The 12,241-nt window shown below is 45.8% G+C and overlaps 1 protein-coding gene across 2 annotated transcripts in view; it reads right to left on the reverse strand.

The window, feature by feature from the left end:
- Positions 1–1,400: 1,400 nt before the first annotated feature.
- The window catches only part of LOC138248727 (ADP-ribosyl cyclase/cyclic ADP-ribose hydrolase 2-like), a 266,855-nt gene continuing 256,014 nt past the window's right edge, over positions 1,401–12,241 (reverse strand). For both annotated transcript variants that reach the window (XM_069202589.1, XM_069202580.1), the window contains 2 exons: positions 11,807–11,893; positions 1,401–1,855 (listed from right to left, as the gene is read on the reverse strand). In XM_069202589.1, coding sequence (XP_069058690.1) covers positions 1,699–1,855; positions 11,807–11,893 — 244 coding nt within the window. In that variant the 3' untranslated portion in view covers positions 1,401–1,698. The remainder of the gene's footprint in view (positions 1,856–11,806; positions 11,894–12,241) is intronic.

The raw sequence follows: 12,241 nt of genomic DNA on the forward strand, positions 1-12,241 counted from the left end.
AATTATTTTGTGCAGGTGTGACCTTACATTGACTTCATTCTCTCAACACTGAGCCCTGATGATGGTCTTGCAGAGTGTTGGGGCATTGAATACTGAAACTTCGTCAATTCCTCCCGATTGACCTAACACAGTATCAACTAAGAAACAGTAATTTTAACTGTGGACATAATATTTTTGATGTCAGGAGGAGGTTGACACTCTCCAGGATCCTTGGACTCAACCCCAAATACTGATTGTGTGGGATTGCTGCAGAGAGTGTTCAGGGTTGATGAAAGTACTGATTCACCTATGTTTATAGATTGAGCTTTATTTCGTGTATAGGCTGTGATTCCAATACAGTTCTGTTGAATAGTGCATGCATACAGTCATTTATTTCCATTTGTAGATATTGGATTAGTTTAACCAATGTTACTGAATATGGTGAACTGTGTACAGAGAATTCCTTTAGGCATATTTGTATGATGGGGTGACGTGGCGAGAAAAATAATGATGGATTAAACCCAGATCTGTGACTGGGGGTGAGTGTTTGAAACGTTTTAACAACCCGTCCATCCTTTTATTTTGTTTTGTGATGTTGACATTTGTATGATGAACATTTGTCCTTACCCAGTCCTGTAGGGGAATATTGGGTAGCCTTGTGTATTCTAACATCTAGGTTCAGCACACCCAGAGAGGAAGTTGCTCCTTTTCTTTCTGGCTACTGAAACTGAGAATAAGGTGCAGGTGAATTTATGAGGTATAAAAAAAATTGCTCAATTTTTGAAAATTTGGCTGTTTTTCCTCATGCTAAGTGGCAACGGTTGTGGTTCCCTCTGATCTTTGCAGCACCCGACAAATGTTCACTGTACAAATCCAGCTCAGTCACTCACTCAAGGGTGTAGCTTAGGTGGGGGGGAGTGTTTGGGGGGTTACACCCCCATCCAATAAATGTATTTTCTTATAAAATAGTTGGGTACAGTTTCTTTCAATTTGATGTTGTGGTATTTGTCAGATTTCACCAGGAATTCATAGAAATCTGCCCCTAAGGCCACTGTCATGCACCATGCCAACCACTCTGCTAGTCCTATAATGTAGTTTAACATTGTATACTAGCGTGATTGTTGGAAAAATCTGGAGCTCATACCCCCCAATCCTACTGGGAAGGCTATGCCCCCACACTCACTCATCAATTTCTAGGAACCAAAGCTACACACAAACCTCCTGTGCTCGCTAGAGTAGAGTGCTGAAGATATTAAAGTTCACACCTAAATCAGGACTGCTAGAGTAGGATTCTTGAGCAATAGTACCTATTATCCACAAGGCATTTTAAAATCAACAAACAAGTCCCAACTTGCCAACTAAAAACAATAGACAATAGACATGCCCTGGGGTGCTAATAATACAAGAATATAAGATTGCTGTAGCAGGTCACAGTGCAGATTTATTTAGTGTAATCGTACCTTTGTATTGGAGATAAGCAAAAGTGCTACACACAAAAGAAAAATCAGGATGTGATTATACATATTCCTTATTTTGGGCTATCAGTAGAGGGAGGAGTATAGCTAAGGGATCAGGTTAAATTTCCATTATGAAGCGCTGATTTTCTTAACATACACATGCCTGAGAAGTTCATAATGCTGTTATTGTTTCCACTGTCTCTATCACTGGCCTGTGATCAGCGGTGACTGGACATAAGGTGAAGAGTACTTTGATGTACTGTCACATGGATGATAGTAAGTGAATCTGTCCAAAGCTCACAAACAGGATTACAAACTGGAGGAAAATAGGTGAAGATGGGTCAATGATGCTGCTAGAGCTTCTGATGGCACACTGATGATCACTGGGGAAATCCACACACTGAATTAACTGTACAGGTCTGCAATTAAAGAAGAAACTTAATAAAGGTTTTGGGTTAAACATTGACACAATAGAATCTTTAGAAGGAATAAAATCATCCATTTATTTTCGTATCAATATTATCAAAGTGGACATAAAATGGTAAATGTTTTTTAACATAAAAGGTCAATGAGTTAGGCACAATGAGGAACAGAAAAAAGCTCATTTTCACCAGCATGTTCACTATGAAGGTTCAATATGACTTAGCCCCTCTTCATTCGTAATATTAGTTATTGCACAGCCCATTCACAAACTGCATTTTGTAGTATGTTTAGTACTACTACACAATGACTACTAAAGTACTACAAAATGGCATTCACAAACCTACAAGTGTAAATCTGCATCTTCCCATTTCTAGTCTTTTTGATGGTGAGATGCTCACACAAGTATGTGTAGGTATGTGTATCTGAAAAGCACACTATCACACACAAGGGTTTTCTGGCACTGAGCAGGGGTGTTTGCTTAGTCCTGCCTACCGGAGGTTGCTTGATTGAAAAGCCAGGTCCTCTGCTTCTTCCTGAATTCAAGAAGAGAGGAGGAGGCTTTGATGGGGAGTGTGAGCATATTCCATGCTTTAGGAGATGTAAGATAAGGTCCATCCTCCTGATCTGGTTGTATGCATGTGTGGGATGTGCTGGAGTAGGAGGCCTATGGAGCTTAGATATCTGGGTAGTTAGTGAAGAGGGGCCTGCATTGTGTAGTGCCTTCAATGTGTGTGAGGAGATTAAATTGAGCATGTTTGCATATCGGAAGCCAGCGTATTTCACTGAGGTGCGTAATCATGTGGGCTCTGTGTGGGAGGTTGAGAATGAGTCTGGCTACTGAGTTCTGGATAGTTTGTAGTCTTCTGGTGAGGTGCTTGGTGATCCCAGTATTGAGGATGTCCCCATAGTCCAACTTGCTTAGGACAAGGGCTTGAGTGACTGTTTTTGTAGTGTTGCCTTGGAGCCATTTGAAGATCTTTCTCAGCATCCTCAGGGTGTGGAAGCAGGATGCAGTGATAGCACTGGTCTGTGTGGTCATGTGCAGTTTGCTATTGATGAGTATTTTGAGGTTCCTGGCATGAGTTTTGAGTGTGAGTGTGGGTCCAAGTTTGGACGGCCACCATCTGAAGTCCCATGAAAAAGTGTTCTTGCCAACGATCACTATTTCTGTCTTGTCAGCATTGAGCTTGCTTCAGCTTTCATTCAGTTAGCAACTTCAGTCATGCATGTGGTGAACTTGAGTTTTGTGTTGAGGGTCTTGCTTGAGAGGGAGAGTATGCAAGTCTAGTACTTAGTAGCAAATGTGGGAGGAACCAGTGGAGTGCTTGAAAATTGGAGCGTTTCTCCTACGAAATAGATAGGATTTTTGGAGTAAATGAGGGGTTTATTGGTCAGTTAACAAAGAGTGTGGTGAGGTGCACCAACCTACCAATTCACAAACTGCACTTCTAATGATACTACTATCATTAGTAAATGTACTCCACCTCAGAGCAGGAGCATGTCCTGCACCACACATAGCCAACCACTAGTACAACACACTGTCCTTGGAGGTAGGAATTTAAAATAAAACCTTATATGAAATAATGTTAAATTAAATTAAAATATTTAAACTATTTAAAAGTAAATACAAATGTACTTTAATCTTTAGAAAAAAATCGAAATAAAACATTTTCATTATTTAATTTTAAGATTTTTTAAAAATATTTTAAATAAAAATATTAATGTAACATTATTATTAGACTAAAATGAGCTTTCGTTAATTCTTTAAATCACATTTAATACTTATTAATATATCATACAATTTTATCTTTAATTAATGTGATATTTCTTATTAAAATGCATTTTTATTTGATATAGGCAAATCAATTATCTAATTTAAAATTAAGCTAGTAGAGCTTTAGCATTTTTATTATGCACTAAATTGAATATAAATGTATTAAACTTAAAGCATTCACCTCCTGATGGAAGGGGAGTCAGATGAATGCCTAACATAGATTCACCAAATCATCTCCCATTACAAAAGGATGCCATATAGGGTCTTCAACCATGGTGTCAAAAAGACACTCTGCATGCAAGTCTCCTTGTTTTAGAGAGAGGAAATTTGCACAGAACAGGCTGAACAAGTGAAGGAAGTTACATCCTTCTTTACTGGAAAAATAAAAACACAATATAACAGCCATCCAGAAGAAAGCCTCACGCTAGGGCTAGGCAAAGAAAGTTGTCCAAATGAAGCTCAAGACAAGTAAACTTTAGCAAATGCAATACAAAACCACAACTTCTTTTCTATGCAGCATCTTTCACTGCACCATTTCTACCTAAAGCACAGCAAGCAAAAGTGTGACCAGCATGGCCAAATGCAATCTATCAACCATGAAGAAGGAACAATGTAATCTGGCCCAATAGGACCCAAAATCTTGGTCATAGGCCACACAGGGGATAGTCTATAGACTAACACACCTAAATAGATCAACCAAAAACCAAAGCCACCACCCAAAGCCCTGTCTTCTCAAGAAAGAGTTTACCATAACTTGACTGATGCCAAACATATGTTATTTACGAACACCAGCAGACTCAGATTACCATGTGAAGTCATTATACATAAGAATCTGAACCTTTACTCTCTACCCTCAAGTGTCCACGGGAGCTGACTACTAACTTTGCCAATGATAGGCAATAAGGCATATTGATTTTTTACACTGTTAATTTTGTATCAATGTCAGTGTGCTACTGAAGATGCATATAGAGCCTGGATTGCTTACTATTTGAGGACTTTCATGTAGAAGTTGCCAATTTAGGCATGCCTCTCAAGAGAGCAAAAACAGGAGAGAATGTGGTCAGCATAGGAGGGCCTGTGAATAAATCCAGTGATTGTGGGTGTGGCTTAGGGCATCAAGAAGGCGGTCGCACCTTGAGAGTGCTCCGGACCCCTCAATCATCCACCGCCATCAGCCCCAGTGTCCTGCATCCATCGCGTTTGAAGATGTGGTGGAACCCCCGTTTGACTGCTATGCCGGGGGAGCCTAAAACCCAGGTGGAGGAGCCAAACCCCAGAGCCTGAGCCTGGTAAGGTGGACTTTGCCTGGAGATTAAGCGCTGCGGGCTGCACGGTGGGGCCCGGCTGTTCAGGAGGAAGCCGGGTAGGATCGGCCTTCCACCTTCCGTGTGCTTGCTGCTGCTTCCGTGCCCGAGATGGGTGGATGGAGAAGGAGGGAGGTGCAGCCAGAGATAAGACCCTGCAGTCGGGGGCGGCTGACTGGATGATGGCCTGAGGCCCTCAGCGCCTCCCCTGCCACCCCCCCCCCCAGTATCTGAAGCAAGGCAGCGGGACATGATGCGTCCTGAGCCTGCAAGAGACCGTGCGGTGGAAGAAGATCAGCTACATTGACGCGGGGCCAGCGCAAGGCTGGGGTGGCACCCCGCATCAGAGTATAGGGTGGTGCGAAGTAGAGCAGCCTATAGAAGAGAATGCACATCGCCTTCTAACACTGTGGCCTGATTTAGGGGGGCTGCTGAGGCAAGGCTGAGACAGCCCGAGCGGAGGGCCTATGGGAAAAGCTACCCCGGTGAGTAACAGTGGTCAGGCCCGAGCACGTGTACCGAGCAGATTGGAGCAAGGGTGCACCTGATGGAGAGATCCAAAGGGTTCTCGTGCACCAGATTGTGTGCCCACTAGGAACCCTAAAGGGGCTGCTTGCATGAGTGGTGGAGGCCATGAGGAGGTGAATGGCATACTGAGATCCCGGCCCCCTCCTGCATACTCTGACTAGTGCACAAAGGCGCAGGATCCCGTTTGGGGGCACAATACCCCGAGAGTGGAGCCTTCCTCTTGGGAGAGCTCCTGCAGACAGAGGCAGGTAATGGGATGGACCCAGCAATGGGAGACCTTAACCCTCCCCAGTAATTGGAGTTGGGTTTGACTGCAGGCCACACCAAGATGGAGGGGCAGCAACCAACATCCACAGCTCCTGTGTCTTTTCAGGCACACAATAGGGAAGGAGAAACTGAGTTAGCAGCCACCCGCGACCCAGCAGCATATTGACCAGTTTACCACCCAAACGGGCCATCATGGATCCAGCACCTCGGTGCAGGGGGCTCCTGTGATAGAGAGTCTGGACACAATCCTGCAGTCTGTCCAGTCCTCATTACATGCTGTATTGACCAAGATTGAAGAAGTACGTGAGGAAGTGGGTCTATTAAGTCAAGACTTGCGGACAGAGATGGGCCGAATCAACGAGGTGGAAGTGCATGTTTCCACAGTAGAGAACAATGTTACAGAACTTAAATATAAAGTTGCCCAGCTGCTGACCCACACAGGCGAACTTCAGCATAGAGCTGAGGACGCTGAATATTGCTCCAGGAGCAACAACTTGCGCTTCTTAGGATTCCCGGAGGGGGTGGAGCAGACCTAGCCCACCGAATTTCTGAAGCAGTGGCTCAAACACCTGGAAACAGGCCCACAAACTGACCTCCTGGTTTGCAGTCGGATGGGCCCACAGAGCACTCATCCTAAACCTCCTCTTGGGGGCAGAGGAGAACGATGATTGCCAGCTTCCTCAACTTTAAAGATCGAGATGTTATCCTCGAGAGCGCGCTCTGACCTTCGGTGGGAAAACTAAAAAATTGTCATCTTTCCGGACCATACTCATGGGATGCAGAATAAACGCCGCTCATACGACGCAGTCAAACAAAAAGTTAGAGCGATGCAGCTATCCTATATGCTTTTGTTCCCTGCACGTCTCAAGGTCTTAATGAACAGCAAATCCTTTTTCTTTGACTCACCAGAGACTGCTTGGGACTGGCTCACTGAGGAACGCCATGGCGGCCGAGTGGGAACCTCGTCTGCCCTGGGGGTGCTCCGCGGTCAAAGCGCAGTTGCTCGATGGGGACGAGGCACAGGCAGGCCGCACCCAATACCGCCAGAAAAAGCAAAGCAGTGCATTCCTATCACCAGGGCCAGAACCCTCTGAACTCTTTCCCCCCCACCCTCCAGGACCAGCCCCATCTGATAATACTAAGGGGGAACAGCCCTTGTCATTCAAAAGAACATCCTAGCCGGACCCCCTATGCCCGTAACACAGATGACTAATAGTGATTTCCTATCTTTGCTTGCGGGGACGGGGATGAGATATTCGAGCTGACAATGGGGGCCTTATTGCACTAGTCCTGCTTCCTGGAGGGGTCCACCACTCCACACCTGTTTCAGACACTTTGGTTTTGGGGCTGTGTTCTTCAGTGGCAGATGCTTCAGGGATGGAAGTATGGGGTATGGGGCAGTTGGGGGGTTTAGAGTGTTATTTGCAGCAAGTTTTGATAGTTGATTAAAGTCATGTTTTCTATGTGCTAACATTTGATTTTCAGGAGGTCACACCGTGCCATTAGGTTTCCTTTATATGCAAAACTCCCATGGATGGGCTCTCTGCCTGCAGATCCATTCCCCTGGGGAACCAGCCACATATGCGGTGCTTAATGCACTTGCACACTGTATCCTCGCACACTCCTAGGCTCTCTTATGCAGTAATCGCCTGGAACGTCAAAGGTCTATTAGATAATATCAAGCACTCTGCAGTTTTTAGTGCCACCCACTGCTTTACCCCTTCTATATTACTGCTTCAGGACACTCACTTGATGGGCACACGATGCCCCATGCTAGATCATGGTGGGTACAACAAGGTATTCTACTCAGGCTTTTCCAGGGGCTCTAGGGGAGTAGCAATACTGCTGCATCGCACACTTCCTATGACGACCACTACGATTAAACTATGTGGCCACATCTGTGATGCTGAATGGCCAGCCGGTTAATCTCTTGAGTATTTATACCCCTCCCCGGTGCACTGGAGCAACTCTTGGAGACTCTCTGAGAAGTTATATCACAACTTCTACCGGGGATTAGCACTTTGGGGGATGGCTTCAATTCAGTCATGAACCCAGAGGCAGACACTTTGGGCACTCCATCAGTGGGCGAGGTGCCCGAGCCAGACAACTGCACCGCTGGGCCGATGGCCTGGGCCTATGCGATGTGTGGCGTGTCTGACATCCTAGAGCGAGGCAATATATGCACCTGTCATCAGCTCACCATACGCACATGAGAATAGATCTACAATTCATGCCAGCTCCAGATGTCCTCTTGGTCACAGCCGCACAGATCCTCCCCTGTGGAATCTCCGACCATGCACCGCTTCTCCTGCAGATAGGTGGGCCTGACACGACCCAATGCCCCATGTGGCGCTTGATTGCTTGGCACCTTCAAGATGAAACCTATGCCCAAGCCCTGAGTGAGGAACTCGCACACTACTACAAGCATAATGTTGGCTCAGTGCAATCGCCGCGCTCTCTATGGGCTGCATGTAAGGCCTCCCTTTGAGGACATGCCAGACACCTTCTCATGGTGAGTGAGAGCGCCAAACTCCAGCAGGTAGCAAGACTCAAAGCCCAGGCATTACACCTGGAAACGCAGCTTTCTCTTACCACCCATGCAACTACCACAAGACATCTGGTGTTGATAAGGGAAGAATTCCGCCATTTTTCTCTTGAATCTGCAAAACATATGTGCAAGCCTCGAACACCCAGGTATATGGATGGGGGAACAAAAATGGTAAACTGCTGTACTGTCTGGCGTCTCGATCTCTGGTTAGCAGAATCATCCCGGAACTCATTGATGATCCGGGCAGCTCCTGTATTATTCCCCGCTCTATTGCCTAGGGCTTTGCCACCTACTGTGCCAAGCTTTATGTGGAATGACCATGACCCCGATTGGAGCGAGAGACCCCACTCCTACACGATGTGTCCCTCCCCTGAATCTCTGTTGCCAAGCGGGAGCAACTGGATGAAGCCATCAAGCTTGAAGAAATCAATGCAATTATCTCGGCCCTGGTTACCAAGCGGAATTCTATGGGAAATATAGGGATCAGTTAGCCCCACAGTTGCTAAACTTATATGCTGAAGCGGTGCAGAAAGGAGCTTTCCCTTCGTAATTTGACCAAGCCATGATTGTAGTGCTCCCGAAGTTGCGGCCATCCCCAGTGTGCTGCTCCGTCTATTGCCCCATCTCTCTCCTCAATATTGAAATCAAAATCTTCTCCACTATACTGGCCAACCAGTTATGTTGTGTGCTCCAGTCCCTAATCCACCCAGATCAATGTGAGTTCATGCCCACCAGAAGTACCCAACACTGTCTCCAACGGCTTCATGCGGCCTTAGCTGACCACTATCTTTTTTCCCCACAACTGTCTCTACTTTTCATAGACTTCAAGAAGACATTCGACACAGTCGATTGGTCATACCTTTTTCAAGCGCTAACAAAAGCAGAGATTGGCCCTAAATATCGGAGGCTGGTGCAGTTCCTCTACTCCAATCCATCAACTTGGGTTCAGGTGAATGGAGTAGTTTCTGACTCCTTACCCCATCTGCCATGGGACCCGCCAGGCGTGCCCATTATCTCGACTCCTCTTCACTTTAGCCATCAAACCACTGGCAAAGAGAGGACCGTTGATTCGCGGTTGGACCAGGCCCACAGGGAAGGAGAACCGCATCGCCTTATATGCCGACGATGTGCTCCTTTATTTGGCCAACCCGGCCAGCAGTGGACCTCGGTCTATACAAATCATGAACCTATTCTCGGAGGCCTCAGGACTGACTCTTAACCCTGGCAATTCTGTGCTGGTCCTGTTGCATCCCGTAAGGAACTGTTATGACTGGCAAGACAACACCCCAATTTGTTGCAATGGTTTCCGGTATCTGGGTATTACCATCTCCCTGATGCCTGAGCTAGCATGGTCCCTCAACATCACTCTGCTCACCAGGAAGATTAAGGAGATGTCAAACCCTGCCCCTTAATGTTCTGGAAAGAATAGCCTTCTATACCTCCTCCAGAACTTTCCCCATCAGCTCTCCAAACATTGGTTTGGCGAGACGGACTCGATGGAAAGGCAATTCCTGTGGTATATCTTGCACTCCCGGATAGCATTTCACATCTGTCAGCGCAACATCTACGAAGATGGACACGGGATGTCTGATCTATATTTTTATTATCTTGCCACACAACCATTGGTGATTAATGACTGGTTGGGAGGGGAGTGGTCAGACCCACCATACCAGCTTGAACTCCTGACCCTGGAATTCTCCAAGCTCCTAGTGCTGTTATATGGTGCTCCCCTTCCCAGGGAGATTCACGAAGTGACAAAGATGGCATTTGTGGGTATGAGAGCTGCCCAGCGTGAAACAGGCTGGTGGTCAAAACTCACCCAGCAAACCCCCCTGTGGCAGGGAACATGGCTCCGGCAGTTCTCTGCTCTGTAGGGGTTTCACAAATGGGATCACATTGGCATTACACTTCTGGGGAGTGTCTTGAACGACTCTCATATGTTATAATTTCAAGAGCTGCAACAAAAGTATTCTCTCTCAAATGTACAATTCTACAAATATTTGCAAGTTTGGCATGCCTTGGGGATCCACATTCAGACTTGCAAAATCCTCCCCGAGTTTAGCCCGGGGAAGAAAAGGTTCTAATGGGTGGCCTAGGGAGGGGTGGGGTGTCCCAAATATACTGTACTCTAATCATCAACATGATGGAGCCTATTACAAGCCTTAGACAGTGGTGGGAGGGCTGGCTGGAGCAAATGGAGGAGGAGGACTGGCGAGATGCTTTGATGGCCCCTAGGATCCTACCCATATCTTCTCATCTCCGTTTAGTTCAGACATACTATTTACACAATGCAAACCTTACCCCTGACAGAATGAAGAAGTGGGTCTTCTGGCCCACTCTGACTGCCCACACTGCTCACAGCCCAATGCAGATTTTTTCCACATTGCGTGGACCTGCCCATACAATTGAAAGTTACTGGTGGGTGGTGACCGCTGAACTCTCAACTCTGTTGACTGTGGAGGTGGAGATGACCCCGTTGCCAATCCTGATGGGTGTCCTTGAGGGAGAGGGGAGCAACAGGGCTGACTGCACCTTCCTGGTGACTGTGTACTGGTAACAAAGCAGGATATTGCTGACAACTGGAGATCGGCAGAGGTCCCTACACTGACCTGGTGGAGACAGGGGTGGGGGTGCACTGGTGCTCCCAGCAGGAGAGACTGGTATATGAGGCGCGAGAGTGCCCAGCCAAGTATGACAAAGTGTGGGGTAAATGCAAGGGATTTACGATGCCCATTAAAGAATAGACTTCTGGACTGGGACATTGGCAGCTGAATGTTGAGCTCCTTCAGACCATGGAATGTATTTGGGGAAGGGACCACTGAGTCTATGCCTTAAGATTTTTTAAATGTGCCATGTCGATAGTATGGATGTGACATGTTGTTAAGTTGTTGAAGCAATAAAATCAATAAAGTTGTTTATCAAAACAAAAATCCTGTGAATGGTGATTGATTCCTCCACAGAAGATAGTCAATCTTAGTGTCTTGCTTACGTCATCAATGCTTCAGTGATGTCTTAGCACTGTATGAGAGGAGGCGGCTGAAAATGAAACTTTCTGGTCGTCTTATGTCTCAAGTGCCATGTGCCAAACACTAGTTCTAACCCCCACATAAATCAACTCAGGCAAAAGTAGCCCCACCTGTAACCCCAAATTCCAAACCTCCTCCCCAAGAAGAAGCTTGCGTAAGATGGACAGATGGGGTCTGATTAACAGCAATGCACTAACTGGGCTAGAAGAGATGGATATGCCTGACAATCTCACAGCGTGAAAGGCACTTGACTTACACTATGCAGTTTTGACCTCGTAGAAGAGTGCAGTCTTCCCCCTACGTGACCAAGTCAAAGCAATGTTTCAGACAAAAGGAACAGACCATGCACTGATCATGCCCTCAGACTCTCATTATCCATGAATGGTTCCTTTTTCTTGCATTTCCGTACAACCTACATTACACTCATTCACACAAACAAAGACGAGCACACAGTCTACTATACACATAAATGCTAATCCTCTATTTTACCACAGACCTACCTGTAGTTATCTGTGCAGCTGTGCGTATATCCTCTTGAATCCAATAGACTTCCTAAACTTTTCAAACTGCCTGTTCCACAGGAGTCACTGAAATTAAAGTGTGTCATGAGTTCAGAAATACTTTGCTTTAATTCAAAGTACTTTTTTTTTATTGCTCCTTGACTTTGATCAGTTTACAAATGGGTCAGATTTTTTACAATGGAAGACGTGGATTAAATCATTTCAGAACATTTTTCCTGATCAGAGATGGAAGAAAACGGATTTTAGATTCATTTGACCTGATATGCCCTTTATTGCAAGTATTTATCAGTGCTCACTGAAAGACATGCAGAGTAGGACCTACTTGACAAAACGTCTGGTGGCCTTACTCTCTTATCTTTCTGTTTTCAAATGTAACCCACCTTCTTCATAAAAACCAAAAAAATGAAAAAGAAA

This window comes from Pleurodeles waltl, chromosome 1_2 (assembly GCF_031143425.1).
Source record: "Pleurodeles waltl isolate 20211129_DDA chromosome 1_2, aPleWal1.hap1.20221129, whole genome shotgun sequence".
NCBI classification, from domain to species: domain Eukaryota; kingdom Metazoa; phylum Chordata; class Amphibia; order Caudata; family Salamandridae; genus Pleurodeles; species Pleurodeles waltl.